Genomic DNA, 15,239 nt, shown 5'->3' with positions numbered 1-15,239 from the left:
CCTTGTCTAACAATTGTTGAAATATTTAATGTTACATTAAAAAGTGGAAGTTCATTCACCACTGTGGATCTTCTAAATATAAACTCTAAAGGAAACATTGTGCAACACGCTGAAAACTAGCTCATTTATTATTCACTGCGCATGATGAAGAGCATCATAATTTCAGTTTGATTGAATCATAATAACCCTTCACCCCTTTTAGTCGACCTTTAGACACAAAGACTTCTTATAAAGACTCAGCTCCTGGTAGATGCACGAACCTTTGACTTGACCGGTGACACGACAGTGAGCTACGGGTGAGGTTTGCTTTCTCCGTCAGAAGTCATTTTTGTCCCAAGCGTGTATCCGTACTCGGAGCCGGTGAGTAGATGGCTGATACATTATTATGCTTTTCTCTGTATTTGTTACATTTGTATCAGGCTCGTATTACTTACACTGCGTATGTTTTCACATCGTGTTTTAAAGATTTCCAGACCGGAACGGTCCTCGTGTCAGTCAAATACAATTATATTTCCCATGCATTGAATTGCCATTTATATTCTAAATAATACTCGATTCTCTATGTGGTGTTAAGTTCGCACGATCAAATAAATGCATTTGTTTGAGTTTCACTGTCCTCGGTAACTCGTTTAAATGCCGTGTCCTACTTTCGCAGTACAATTACACAGCCAGCCAACGCAAACACGCTCCGCATTGTTCCCATCGTTAGATTGGCTTTTTTTATATTTTCGGCCTCCAAATGTTCGTATTGCTATTTCACGCTTGGGCCAGCTAACAGTTTGACTGTTTGTCATTTGTGTTGCTGTCATCATCAAATATTACGTAATAGGTTTGACACCATGTTGATGACGTCACCTCTCTGCTTGAAGTCAGAAGTCATGTTTTACTTGCTGTTTGTTTGTCTTGCAGTATTCTTGCATCTATTATTTAATTTTATTTTATTTATGAATCAGTGACGTGACGGATTTTTTTGTCCAGATTATTTATATATATATATATATATATATATATATATATATATATATATATATATATATATATATATATATATTAAAATGCATAAATTTTATAGTTTTTTTTTTATAGGTTTCCCCCATTTCAGAATGTATTTGCGATATAGCTGTCTGGAGGGTCTTAATTTTAAAACATTTTGGTTTCTTTCCGTCCTTATTACAATTTTTTTTTTTTTTTTTTTTTTACCAAAAACGAACCTTCCCAGAAAGTTTTAGTGATGTTTTGTGACAACTAAAAATTATTCAAAGCCTACTAAATGTTCCCTGCTGGTTATTTTTTGGTTTTATTTTTATAACCAGCAACAAATGTTACTTGAACCGTTCTGGGAACCAAAAATTCTTAGCTGGAAGGTTAAAAAAAACTCTGAAATTCTAAAATAATAATTTAAATCATTTGAAATATAGTAAAATGGTTGTAATGTTATATTTGCAGTCTATTGGTCTTGGCGTGTAGTCCCTCATGTTCTCACCATGAATGTTGTTGAGTCGTATGAACCGGTCCAGCACCACTGGTTCTACAACCAGCAGACGGACTCCAAAGACTCCTGGCAACCCTTCAGCAGAGAAGACTCCCAGCGGCTGGAGGAGGCGTACAGTCGAGGTTCCCATTGACTTCTTCTTAACAAAACCCCAAAACCATTGGTTGCTGTTGATGAAAGTATAGTTTATTAGATCATGGCACAGGTCCACATGTTTGAATGTTTCGCCATTATGTCTGATTTGTCTGCAGTGGGTAAAAAAGAAAAGGATGAAGTAGTAGTGGCTACAGATGGAAGGAGGTATGACGTCAGGCTACGTGAAAGGCAGCGTTACTCAGTGTATTGGGAACAGAAGCCCGCCGAGGTCAGACGCTGCTCCTGGTTCCACAAAGGCAACAAAGACTTGAACTACACTCCCTACAGTGAAGATCTCAGTGATTTCTTAGAGGTCAGAAAAGACAGATTTTCTAGAACAAATCAAAATCGTCCAGTTTTTAATGCTTACTCGTTTTTCTATATTCATAAACAGGATGCCTATATGATTGCAATGACCCTAAACGAATGGAAGCAGAATGTGGAGCTCCCAACAGGGGACACTGTGATCCTTCACAATCCAAAGGTATTGCCTGAATGGAAAACTAATGTTAAAAACAGACACTTCTCTGTTCACAATTTACATTCTGTGTTTCTCATTGCAATACCTCAGCTCATGATGCAGTATCCCAGCAGCTGCAAAGAGTTTCCCCCTTCCCCGAATGAACGAACTCAACCCAGGACACTAAAGAGAGGAACTGAGAATATTCCAGTTGAGATACCAGAGGGTGAGTGTATTAGTGTAACTACCAAAATCTATTAAAATTCCTGGCAACTTTTCATTTTATGGCATCGTATACGCATGTTTCTGTTTCTCAAAAGTAAAATACCTAATATTGGTCAGTATTTCTGGTACAGACCCTTACGAAAATTAACCATGGTTTTACTACAAATAAAACCAAAAAACCATGGTTACTGTAGTTAAACCATGGTAACCACAAATTTACCATGGTTTTGCTATATTAACCATAGTTTAACCATGGTATTTGTAGTAAATCTGTGGTTTTACAAATGGCAGTCAATATGCCAAAAAACCATGGGTTACTACAGTTTTACTATAATAAAACCATGGTTATTTTTCGTAAGGGGAAATACTATAACCTTCATGTAGGTAGCCCCAGAACACGTTATGACAAGCTCATCCATGATGGCAGCTTGAGAGAAATGCTGATAACAGATATACCCATTTCATTCAATACTATATCAAACCCTCTTAGACTGTTTTACTTATGTTTATGCTGTGTATTTTTGAAGCATCATACAGTTAGCTTAGCAACATCTAAACCTCTATTACAATTGTTCAGTCACTCCGAATGAGAAGCAGTATTTGTGTTACGATGCTGCCTTAAAAGGTAGCTGTCTCTATAGGCAGTAGACGGCAGGGAAGCTCACTACGTTTCTGTGGATTGTAATGTGTTGCTAACAATATCTGTCTTTTGTTATAATTTTCTTGCTGTGTTTTTGCAGGAGAACCAGAGATGGTAGACCACCTGGTGTTCATGGTTCACGGTATCGGTCCGGCCTGTGACATACGTCTCCGTGGCATTGTCCAGTGCGGTGAGCCTTTATCTAAAACAGAATACATGCACTTCTTCAGTGTGTTTGATTGGTTCGCAGCCGTTGAGCTGTTAGCAAGCCATGTTTATGACACTTTTTTTTTTTTTTTCTTATTTCTCTGCTGCAGTGAATGAATTTCGAAACGCCTCCAACAGCCTTCTCAAGAGCCACTTCAGGCAGAGTGAGGGCTCGTGCATTATTGGAAGGGTCGAGTACCTTCCAGTCAACTGGCACAGAGTCTTGCATGGAGAAACTATAGGAGTTGACAAGTAAGACATTGCCTATTATTGTATTCTGGTCATTCCGTGTCAGCTCAACCAGAGGTTGATACAGAAATTATCTCTGGAATCTCTGGGGAGAAATCTAATATTTATAGCACTCATGATGGAGAATAAACTTGAAAATTGCAAACCTACCAATCTAATAAGTAAAAAAATAACATTATTATGCTGCCTTCTTTCCGAAGTCATTTTTACCCCTGTAATTTTGCTCTGAATCTCAGGTGAAAACTGACATTTAGACTCCTCTCTACAAAATAGTGTTTTACTCTGTAAATATATATCCATGACATTTAATATTTTGGCCTTCATCACTATACAGGTTTATCTTTCTTTAGACAAAACTGCAAAAATCTAATATTTGGGAAGTAAATAAAATTTTTATTGATTTGACATGGAACGACCCATTAATAAATGTACTTTATATGTATAATACACACACAATTATTTTACTGTTTTATGTCTATTTGTAATAGAGACATTGAGAGAATCACTTTGCCTAGCATTAGCCGCCTGCGTCAGTTCAGCAACGACACAGTGCTGGACCTTTTCTTCTACAACAGCGCTACATACTGTCAGACCATTGTGGATACAGTGGCCTCCGAGATCAACCGTTTGCACAGCCTCTTCCTCCAGAGACATCCAGACTTCACAGGACACGCTTCCCTGGTTGGACACAGCCTTGGTACAAAGTGTTAACTGCACTTTTCAGAACAGAATATTTTGGTTTGGTGATGTAATAAGAACCTGTACTTAGGGACGGTGCAGATATTTTATGTCCATTATAATAATGTGTCATGTTTCACACAGGCTCATTGATCCTGTTTGATCTCCTGACCAATCAAGAGACTGATGCAGATGGCACACCTCATGAGGTCTGTACCAGTTTTGTTATTGATTTCATTGAAATAAAATAAAATATAGAAATCAAATGGGGATATTACATATTACAAATCGAAGTATAATGTTTACTTAAACTAAAATTGAAAAAATGTATAATAATTAACAATATATAGAAATGCAAAAAAAACGGACAAAAAGATAAATTAAATTAAAAGAAAAATTCTATATAAATTAAAAAATAAGCTAACTCACACTATTAATAAATTCTATATTAGTATATAAACAATACTAAAATAACATTAGTTTGCACAGTAACTATCTTTGTCATGATATATTATCAAATAATTATTTAGTAATAAACATAATTGCATCACTGTGAATGGTTATTGTCTAAAATAGTACAGTACGCTTTAGAATCATAACATCCAGGTGTCTCTACATTAATTGTGAATTTTAATGTCACTAATAAATAGTAACTAAAATGTCTTTGCAAGACATTTTGACTAGTCTAATAACTAAGAAAATTATTTTATTATTATTATTATTATAAGAGATTTTTAAATAATTAATATATTTTTTTATATTTAAAAATATATAATAAATAAATTATTTGTTTACAAACATGTATATCAAATTGCAGCTTTTGCACCTTATGCATTAGATTTGGTTTTAAAGATAATTTCTGAAGAATGTATTTCTGTGGTCTGCACAGCTCCGTGAGGACGCTCATGTAGACCCAGGCTGCGGTTCCTATGAGAGTCTGGAGGAGGTGCTGAAGGGCCATGGGTTAGAGGAGCACCTCAATACACTGCACAGAGAACAAATGGATATGGAGTCCTTGGTCAGTGTTTTTCTTTTTTCTTTTTTTTTTTCTGAATCACCAATAACACACAAAACACAACACTCCAGTTGTTAATTTTCACCCTTCTTACTCCAATTAAATGGCTTCAGATGCTTTGTTCAGAGAAGGACCTAAAAGATATCGGAATACCTCTGGGTCCTCGCAAGAAAATGATGAACTGTGTGAAGAAATGGAAGGTAATTCCTGGAATCCTTTATAGCCCTGTGTTTGTAGGAGAATTTCTTATGACCAGAAATGGAAAGGTTTGCAATGTAGTTTTAATAGTGTGCAGTTTCCTCTCCGCACCCAAAAATGGAAGGGAAGACAGATAAGAGTCCATTGTTTTAGATTGGAATGTCTGTTTTGACACTTTCTAGTAACTACTTCTTGAACATCCAACAGCACTCTAGATCTGGAAGTGGACATGCAGCCCAAAATGAGACACACTCCCCAAGTCTAGGGATGAGAAATGAACATCACACCCCCACCACTAGTGCGGTTGATTATCAGCATTTTGATGTTGGCATTGGACAAGTAAGTTATTTATATATAGATATTTAAGCAGCACAACTGTTTCCAACATGGATAATAAATCAGCATATTAGAAAGATTTCTGAAGGATCATGTGACTCTGAAGATTGTTGTAACGGCTGATGAAAATTCAGCTTTGCATCACAGGACTTAAATATATTTTAAAGTGTATTAAAATAGAAAACTGTTATTTTAAATTGCACTAATTTTCACAATATTACAGCATATTTTATTACATTAAAAGACTTCTTGATTTAAAATTGGAATTGTTAGAATACACAGTTACAGACAAATCTAATAATAAATAAATTTTGAGTGGAAATAATTTGTGTTTTTCATACATTAACTATTTTTCATATATCATTTAATCACATCTATAAAAGTATTGGTTTCTGAATGTTCTTCCAAGTTTGGGCTGCTATTGTCTGTTTTTGCCAAATAACAGCATCTTTATTCCGCAGGTATCCATCGATTATCCTCAGTTAGCCTTTCATCCGCAGTCGTTCTTTGCCATGGGTTCACCCATAGGAATGTTTTTAATTGTTCGAGGTCTGAAGAGGATAGATCCTAATTACAGCTTCCCAACCTGCAAGAGTTTTTACAACATCTTCCATCCAGTAAGACACTCTCCAAAACACTGAGAACCTTTAAACTTCCTTACAGCTCTGTTCTTACACCTCGAATATGATGTGTGCAGTTTGACCCAGTGGCGTATCGAATTGAGCCCATGATTTTGCCTCAAGACATGGACTTGCCCCCCATGTTGATACCCCATCATAAAGGCAGAAAAAGGATGCACCTCGGTACTTCAAGTCACTTAATAAACCAAGAGTTTTTATATTCTAAAATTACTTAATGTAACTGAATGAAATGTTTTGATGCTTGCAGAACTCAAAGAAGGCTTGACTCGAGTCAGTTCTGATCTCCTGGGATCACTACGAATGGTGTGGCAGAGCATTTCTCAGGTCCCAGCGCCAGCGCTCGCAGAGGGTGGAATCAGCTCCATGACCCCTACAGATGAAGCAGAAGGTATCTAATGAAACTTTTTTTGATTCAGATATTTAAAAAATCCACCTCATATTTTGAATGTCCCTGCTTAAATTGTAATATTTGTGGTGCAGTGTCACCAATGGAGCAGGAGGAAAGAAACTTCCCCAAGGTGGGGACGTTGAATCGTGGGCGTCGTATTGACTTTGTCCTCCAGGAGACACCGATTGAAAGTTTCAATGAGTACCTGTTTGCCATACAGAGCCATTTGTGCTACTGGTAAGAGAAAATCTTCCATGACACTTGCTATGGTGTATTGTTTATATACTCTGAAATCTATCATTCATTCTGTTTGTTTGCAGGGAGTCTGAAGATACTGCTCTGTTGGTTCTGAGAGAGATTTATGGAAATATCCCAGCGAGAAACACTAATTTCTGAATGTTATATACCTTTTGTACTGTACAACTACCTTTAAAACCAGTCCACAGTGAGTTGGTTCGCTCCTCACATTTTAACCAGCCAGCCAATAAACAACCTTAAACATTTTTTTTTTTTTTTTTAAATGAAGAATTTCAAATTGGAACCCCAATTGGCCTATTGCCAGGAATTGGGATATTGTTGCAGGATTATGGACATTTCATACGCACAATAAACTTTTGTGCAATAATATGCACTGTAATAGAAACTTGCATTTAATGTGTAGCCTACGTATGTAACTTTGGTCAGTGTTTTCTAATTAATTTAATTAATTAATATTATACATTTATAATGTTTGGATCTTTGTGATGTGTGTTTTTATTATTATTATTATTATTATATTATACGCACAATAAACTTTTGTGCAATAATATGCACCGTAATAGAAACTTGCATTTAATGTGTAGCCTACTTATGTAACTTTGGTCAGTGTTTTCTAATTAATTTAATTAATTAATTAATATTATACATTTATAATGTTTGGATCTTTGTGATGTGTGTTTTTTATTATTATTATATTATTAAACTCCCAACACTAAATTATTTGTTGTGACGTCTGTATCTAGTTGTTAGACATTCTTTAGATACCAACACTGTTTCTTTAAGGCAGAATTCACATCATAGCCACCGGGTAGTTCGTTCATTTCCCATTTATCCGTCTGGAATATTGCGCCACACATTACCAACATCCCTTTTCCATACAGAGGCACGAACTGCCCTCCTTCACACAGCCAATGAACACAACAGCATTACGCCGTCAGGATCTACGAGACTTTCATTCCGTCTCTTTAAACGTCCCGCTACCTGAGGATATTCAAACTAAAGGCTGAAAAAAAGCAAGTTAAAGATGACCAGCCTTTGAAAAAAAGGTGAGAAAACTCTCTTATCCAACAAGAATGTTGCAGAAATGTTCCCTTTTTTCTAATCTGCTTGGAGGGAATTCCAAGTTGAAGCCGGTGATGTTGTGTTTCATACTCGCTCTGCTCACGAGGCAGAATCGCTCGCCTGTCAGAAGTTTTAACATTTGCTCTCAGTTGAACAAACATTAATCAGTTTCTTATGAATATTCCGTTAAATCAAATGGAAATTGAATTCGCTCATCTTAGAATGTTCGCTTTTCAACAATCGAACGACTCGTATATAATCTTTCAACGAGTCAGTTTAACTAAACGAGTTCTTTACGAGTGGGACCGAGCAGTTCTCCAGTCAACTGTCAAACTTGGTTTCAGTCAGATATGTCCGTTTCTTAAATAAGCCTGGGATCGTAAAGAACATTTTAAGGGAATTATGTGCATTTTTTTTTAAGTTAAAGAAAACTTATAAACGGATAAAGAACACGTATGCGCTCTCCATTTGCGCTATTTAAAGTGATAGTTCGTCAAAAAAATAAAAGTTCTGTCATCTTTTTTTTTTTTTTTTTTTTACTCTCCCTTCTGTTGTTCCAGCCCTCTATGACTGACTTTGATTAGTGGAACACAAACGGAGAAATTTAGAAGAATGTTAGAGACTGACAGCCGCAGTCAGCGTTCAATTTGATTACAGAAAAAGTTATTAAAATGACCGTGACTGAGGAAAAAGCCATGAAGTTTTGGAACAACATGACGGAAAATAATGACAGATTTTTTTTCATATTTATAATAGCTTATATATAACACTATTAAACACTAATGAAATGTTTAAATCAGTACAAGGAGATTAATATGTATCTCTTGAGGGTTTTCACAGGTTGAGTCACTTCATTTAACTTTATTCTTTAATGTTTATATTCATCATGTTTATTCTTATTTCTTGTTTCTCATATATCCACCGTGTTCCTTGCGGACATTTTTTACTTCAGAATGCTTTATTACTTCCATGGGAACATATTTGTTTCCCTAACCTATCCATGTCTTGTATGCTTAACTCAAGTCACGCTTTTTGAATCTAATCCAAACTTGGTCATATTATTGTGTCTCAAAAAGGGTGCCTTTGTTTTCACAATTATGCCATTTGGTCCCCTCACCAAAATGTAAAAAGCTAGTTAGTGGGACTTAACATGCACCAGTGCACAATTTTTATAATCCTTCTGTAGTTGAAGTCCTGCGTTCCTTAGTCACGTGGTTTGCCTGTTCATGGAAATACCTGCATCATCTTTAATCATCAGAGAAGGAAACTTTATCTGGGATATGCCGATGAAAATGAAGAGCTGAACGGACTCATTACATGTGTTAACCACTTGGGAAAAAAAAAAGACCTCTGCATTGAAGTCAGTACGGTAATTGTGTCTTAGCTTTATCCACTGATGCATAGGTCAATTCACTCTCTAGACTTGTACAAAGAAAGTTATACAAGTCCCCAAACTAACCACGTTCAGAAAGCTTACATCAGAGAACCTCCCGCTTGTTTTTCACATTGTTGAGGTATCGAATCAAGAAACTAGGGTGCGAAAATCCAAATTTAACTAAAATATACAGGCTCATATTAAACACCTGGTGTATGTTTTTGTTAGAAAAAAAAACTTCATGTGCTTAATGGAATGAATTTGAATACATTTAGCATTACATCACTTGCTCACCAGTGGGTTCCTTTGCAGTGCATGGGTGCCGCCAGATAAAGAGTTGATTAAAAACATCACAATAATCACACACTTATGGATTTGTTTATTACAAACACAAAGCTTTTCGCTTCACAAGATGTTCGTTGATGGACTGGAGTTGTGTAGAATACTAGAGGATTATTGTGATGTTTTTAGCAGCTGTTTGGACTCTCATTCTGACGGCACCCATTCACTGTGAAGGGTCCATTGGTGAGCAATGATGTTATGATGCATTTCTCCAGATCTGTTGCAAGGAGGAAACAAACTCATCTACATCTTGGATGGCCTGTCGATGACAATTCTCAGCAAATGTTCATTTCGGGTGAACTGTTCCTTTAAGTGACCATCTGGCTCACAAGACCATTACATGTGGATCGCGTCATCTTGGCTCGGTTTTCTCTTTTCTTCCTACTATTTCCAAGTTTCTTGAGGCAGAAGGGTGAGGTTACACCTAAAAACACTCATTGGTTGGAAATGTCGAGTCTTGTGCCTCTCAGTCGAGTTACAGTGCTCCAGGATGAAACTGAGTTCTAATCTTGTGAATCTGAAGCGATATCTTTCATGCACGCATACTCGGATCTCGACCCCCACAGTGTGCAGTAGACTATGTAATCGTCGCTTGTTGGAAGGAGGATGTGGAAAGATATTAAGTCAACAAAGGGCAGTTTCCCAGCCTGAGATTGCTCATGGTTTTGTGCCTCCGAAAAAGAATGTAGAAAGAGTCCCGACTGAAGAGAATGTGTCATGTTCCTGACCTCTAGTTCCGCTTGTTGCATGGCAACCGCGTAAACACACATAAGCAGAATCTTATATATGGATTCTCTTCAGCTTTATAGGGCTGTTTGGTTCTTATTTTCAGAAAAATATTTTTGTGGTTTTTTGGGGTCCACTAAGTGAAGCAAAATACATTGACATTTTTTTTCTAAGTATTTTCCATGTCTATCAGCCTCATGTGCTTTAAAGGACTCTCTACTATTAACTTTTTAGTAAGTGGTTGTCTGTTTTCATAGATTTGCTCGGCCACACCACAAGAGGGCAGACTTTATCAGATTCAGTCATCACGCCTTTCTATAAGCGTTCACTGAAAATACTGTGAACACCTCGATTCAGACAGATTTGGTCTTTATTATGATATCTAAAAGTAATTATTACATGAGAGCCAACCAAGAACCAAAAATTATTTAAATTTAATTAATTTTCTCAACATTTGTCAACAAAAATTCACTATTTATTTATTTTTTTATACAGAATTCACTTTTTTTCTGCAGGTTCTTTCTTATTTTACTGATAATGTAATGGTAGCTAGACAGAGAGTGTGCCATGTTTGTTGTTGTTTATTAGAAAGCTAGAATAAGAAGTCAGCCAGAGCAGAGGTGAAATGCAAAGAGTAAGACTTTATGTGTGGAGTGGTTAACTGGTTGTGGATGAAGAGTGTCTTCGGCTGCTTTTTGGTTATTGAGACGTTCTGTTCTTTGACAAACCAGCCAACAGAATGTATCTCTCAGCAACATCATTTCAGAAATGTTCGGTGGTAGCACTCCGCAGCAATGTGAGATCTGCAAATTTAACTAAAAGTGTGTCAGGTATATGTGAGGGGAACCTTCAGCTGAAGGCTTTGCCTGGAGCCTTTTCTTTTAAATGAAAAGTTGTTTTGTGTACTGTAATGACTTTTAAATGTACTTGAAGGTATAAAAAATGTTATGTTGGTTTATTCATTTGTCTAATGTTCATTTAAGCTTCTGAAGTATCATTGTAGCTTTCGATGTGAAGATCGTATCAAGATTTTGCATGAAGGAAACTGACAGTTATTTTAGGTCAATTCTTTTTATTTTTATCCGTCCATGTCTTAAATAAAAAGTTCACTTATCAAAACAAGTCATAAATTACTCACCCTTATGCATTTTGAAACTTATATAACTTTTCTGGGGAAAACAAAGGACATGTTAAGCAGAATGTCCAAGATGCTGTTTTCCATACAATAAAACCCTCTTGTCATTCCAAACCCATACAAGTGTCTTTCTCATGTTGATCACAAAAGAAGAATTTTGAAGAACCAAACAGTTGTTGGTCCCCATTGACTTCCACAGTAGGTAAAGAAATACTATGGAAGTGAATGGGGACCATTTAGAGAAGTCTCATAAAAGGCTAATAAACTTGATTTATGACCCCTGTAAGCACTTGTGGAGAGCGATTATCTCATGTTTGGACCGGCAAAACTGCCCCATTCATGATTCTATTGTTCTCACGAAATGAGCATTTCACACATCAGCCAGGTATGACACAAAATCCTCATCATTATTCTTTTATCATTATTCTTTTGTTTTTATTCCACCATTACTATTAGCTTTTGTTCAGGTATTTCAAGGTTTACCAAAACACAAAGCTCCAATCTCGCTTCAGTCTCAGTAAACATTTACCCCACTATTATCAAAAGCCTTACTATAAAAATACAACAAAACATTTTCTTACGACCTTGCGTGAATTATCATGACAAAATGCATTATGAAGAACTGCACCTGCCATTAGCTGCATTAGAGCTAACGTTAGCATCAAGCTACATAAGACTATTCATGAGTCTTTCAACTGATGCACAGTTTCAAGTAAGAGTGTGATGTTTAACGTGCTGTGGAAGTTGAGGATCTTTGACAGCATTAAATTTCAGTCTTTTCCTCACACAAATCTATTATATGGCTTTTGAGTCCACATCCCCTTCTATTGTGTGGAAAAGAGCAGCAAGAACATTCTTCAAAATACATTGTTTCATGTTCCATATTTAAGTTAAAGAGGTTTGGAATGAGAGGGAGTAATTGCTAACATTTTCAATTAGATATCAAGCCTATCACCACACATACTGCTGTTCTTTCCCTTATCTGCATTCAGTCTTCCCGCACGAGAGCCTTTTATAGAACATAATGTCACATTGTTTTTACCTTGATGTGGTCTAAAAAAAGATCAGCTAATCAGATTTGATTCACATGTGAGATTGAACCTTATTAAGTCTGTCACAAGCAACATTTTTTTAGTTCGTCTATAAGAAAGAGTTGTTAGCAGCGCTGAACTTTGTCCACGTCAGTGCTTGTTCAGAAAAACATGATCACTGAGATCATCAATGCAGGTCCATCCACAACACAATGAGATAAACCTGTCGGGATGCGTATCCTTCCCTGCCAGCGTTCCATGAAATGTCCCACGTCTGACTCACAGCTTGAGTGTGTGTATGTGTTTGTTTAGAGGTCATGTGCTACTGTAACTACTGTAGGAGTGTGTGTGTGTGTGTGTGTGTGTGTGTGTGTGTGTGTGTGTGTGTGTGTGTGCTGAGGTGGGAGGGGCATACAGCGTGGAAACAAGCAGTCTTTCAGCATTTCTGACACACTTTGCACCATCACTGCTGGAGGCATCTGAGCCAGAATGAGCCAGCTACACCTGCTAGGACTGTCTTGAAAACATACTTGAAGTTAGTCGTCCACGCTCTAAACAGACCGGCATCATGGGGGGATCCCAAAGCAAGACCAACTCCATGAAACAGCAGAGCATTAGCATGTGAGTTTGACTTGCATTGCATATTTTAACTTCATACGATAGATGTCATGCTATTTTGATATTCTGCATGCACTTAACGCCTATGATGTCTATTATTCTGCATAATCATGTGCAGTAAAACTGAGTTAATCTTGTACCTGTTCCTACTAGAGACATGTCAGTGTTATTGTGTCATATGTGTTGTATTTGCTAACACTTCCCGGTGTATGGTGTGACAGCAAAGGTGTGGCCGTCCTGCTGGTGACGTTTCTCATGGAGTCATGTGAAGTTGAAGAACTTAAAGGGTTAAAAAGTGTCTTTTCTATGATGGGGTTGCATGAAACAGCTCCGGGCTTCAATCACAGACTTTTTTTCAGACATGTTTAAATGAATCCTCTTTATGTAACACAATGCTTTGCTAAAATCAAACCCCAGTTCTTGTGTAAATAACCCCACGCCTGTTAGGTACACTGACAAGTTTCAGGCCTATTGCAGCACAGCCTTTTATTTAGCGAGGCGTTACTGTAAGTGCAATAATATGGCATGACAAGAGTGTTTTTTTGAAAGTATATTTTTAGTAGTATCATGCTCAGATAATTTGTTTATATCTTAAAGAGCATCCATAAACCTTATGACATCTGTAGTGGGTTGTAAAGGTTACAAATGACACGTCAGCTAGACTTGAGGGTTAGATTAGGTCCTTAAGCCATACTGAACGCCAGTTTCCTTCCTTTGGTAAACTCGATTTGACATGTGGCATCATTTGTGTAGGTTATTTTCATATTCAAATGTACTGATGATTCATAACCTCTTCGTGTTGAAGTTGTAGTGCTCTAAACTGCACAATGTGTAGCATCGGTGGGAAATTCTACTTGGTTCATTGAGTCTGTGTTTAAAAAATTGCATTTGAATCAGAAAATCTGACGCATGACCAATTTATGGGAAATATTATGATAGGTCATGACTGAAGGTTTTTATTCTGAGCAGTGCTTGTTGTTTAAAAACTAAAATAGCTCTTCCATGCTGGTAGCACTTCTTAGAAGGACGCTTTAATCAATGTTTCCATTTTCCCAGAGCGCAGGTCAAAAATGGCATTTTGAAGCTCAAGTTTTTTCCTCCTGTGTTCTGGCAAACATTCCTTTCTATTTCTATGTATTCCTAATAAGGAGGTCGTCTGATGAATGTTTGTTTCTGTTTTGAGAGGGTCGGGGGGTTTGGGGTCAGAGGGTCAGCGCTGAAATGATATTCTGCATTCATGCATGTGATTCAGGCTGTTCATATGGACAATCGCATACTTGTGCCGGGTTTCTCTGTTGTGATGTATTACGTCAAGTGTGCTAGAGTGTGATGACACACACAGTGGGAGTAATAGTGACATGCTTTAGAAAACATTTATGGAATAAAAAAGTACAAAATAAAGATGATTATGAAAGCATGGAGTTCATGTATTAAAGACTACCAATATATACACTACAGTTTTTTTTTTCTTATGCTCACCAAATCTCAATTTATTTGTTTAAAAATACAGGTAAGACATTGAAATGTAAAATAACAGTTTTCTGTATGCATATATTTTAAGTTGTAATTTATTCCTGTGATCATTACTTCAGTCTTCAGTGTCACATGATCCTTCAAAAATCTTTCAGATGTACAGATTTGCTGCTCAAGAGAAAACTTTTGAACTCATTTTTCATTTTGAACTTTAGAAACATGCTATGATTTTAAAATATAGTGAAGCATGACCCTTTGGTAAAAATCTGTTTGCATTCCTCAATTTGACCAGCAGATGTGGCCAGTGTGCTGTCTTTTCAGCAGCTCAAAATATTTTCAGAAATTATTGGTTCAAAACCTTTTGGTTAGATACTTAAACTTTTTTTAAAAAGCCAAAATTACCCCAATTTTTTTATTTTTGTATTTCTATCCTCCTAGCTATAGTTGGAACCGATAATACTATGGAACTACATTAAAATACTATGGATCTACATTTAAAACATTTTTTTTTTTTACAATTTCTGTGATGGTGTTGGCATATCATTAGTGTAACAG

The 15,239-nt window shown here is 36.6% G+C and overlaps 1 protein-coding gene across 1 annotated transcript; it reads left to right on the top strand.

Annotated features, from left to right (window-relative positions):
• Window positions 1-143: 143 nt before the first annotated feature.
• On the top strand, window positions 144-7,634 carry LOC113109694 (phospholipase DDHD2). Its single transcript, XM_026273423.1, has 17 exons — window positions 144-360; window positions 1,447-1,614; window positions 1,744-1,940; window positions 2,022-2,111; window positions 2,199-2,313; window positions 3,053-3,142; window positions 3,270-3,411; window positions 3,897-4,105; window positions 4,231-4,295; window positions 4,976-5,104; window positions 5,215-5,301; window positions 5,507-5,638; window positions 6,097-6,252; window positions 6,333-6,438; window positions 6,524-6,664; window positions 6,757-6,901; window positions 6,985-7,634. Exons 2-17 carry the CDS (start codon window positions 1,485-1,487, stop codon window positions 7,058-7,060), a joined length of 2,010 nt encoding a protein of 669 aa, XP_026129208.1. The 5' UTR covers window positions 144-360; window positions 1,447-1,484; the 3' UTR covers window positions 7,061-7,634.
• The last annotated feature ends 7,605 nt before the right edge of the window (window positions 7,635-15,239 follow it).

The sequence above is a fragment of the Carassius auratus genome, chromosome 10 (assembly GCF_003368295.1).
Source record: "Carassius auratus strain Wakin chromosome 10, ASM336829v1, whole genome shotgun sequence".
NCBI lineage: Eukaryota > Metazoa > Chordata > Actinopteri > Cypriniformes > Cyprinidae > Carassius > Carassius auratus.
The sequence above is the reverse complement of the archived record's forward strand: the minus strand, read 5'-3'. Positions and strand labels throughout refer to the sequence as shown.

Excerpts from the sequence above, each read along its gene's own strand:
- LOC113109694 (XM_026273423.1), top strand. The coding sequence starts at position 1,485 with ATGAATGTTGTTGAGTCGTATGAACCGGTCCAGCACCACTGGTTCTAC. Across the intron at positions 5,302-5,506 it reads ACTGTGTGAAGAAATGGAAG|CACTCTAGATCTGGAAGTGG; the intron begins GTAATTCCTGGA and ends AACATCCAACAG. Across the intron at positions 6,902-6,984 it reads CAGAGCCATTTGTGCTACTG|GGAGTCTGAAGATACTGCTC; the intron begins GTAAGAGAAAAT and ends GTTTGTTTGCAG.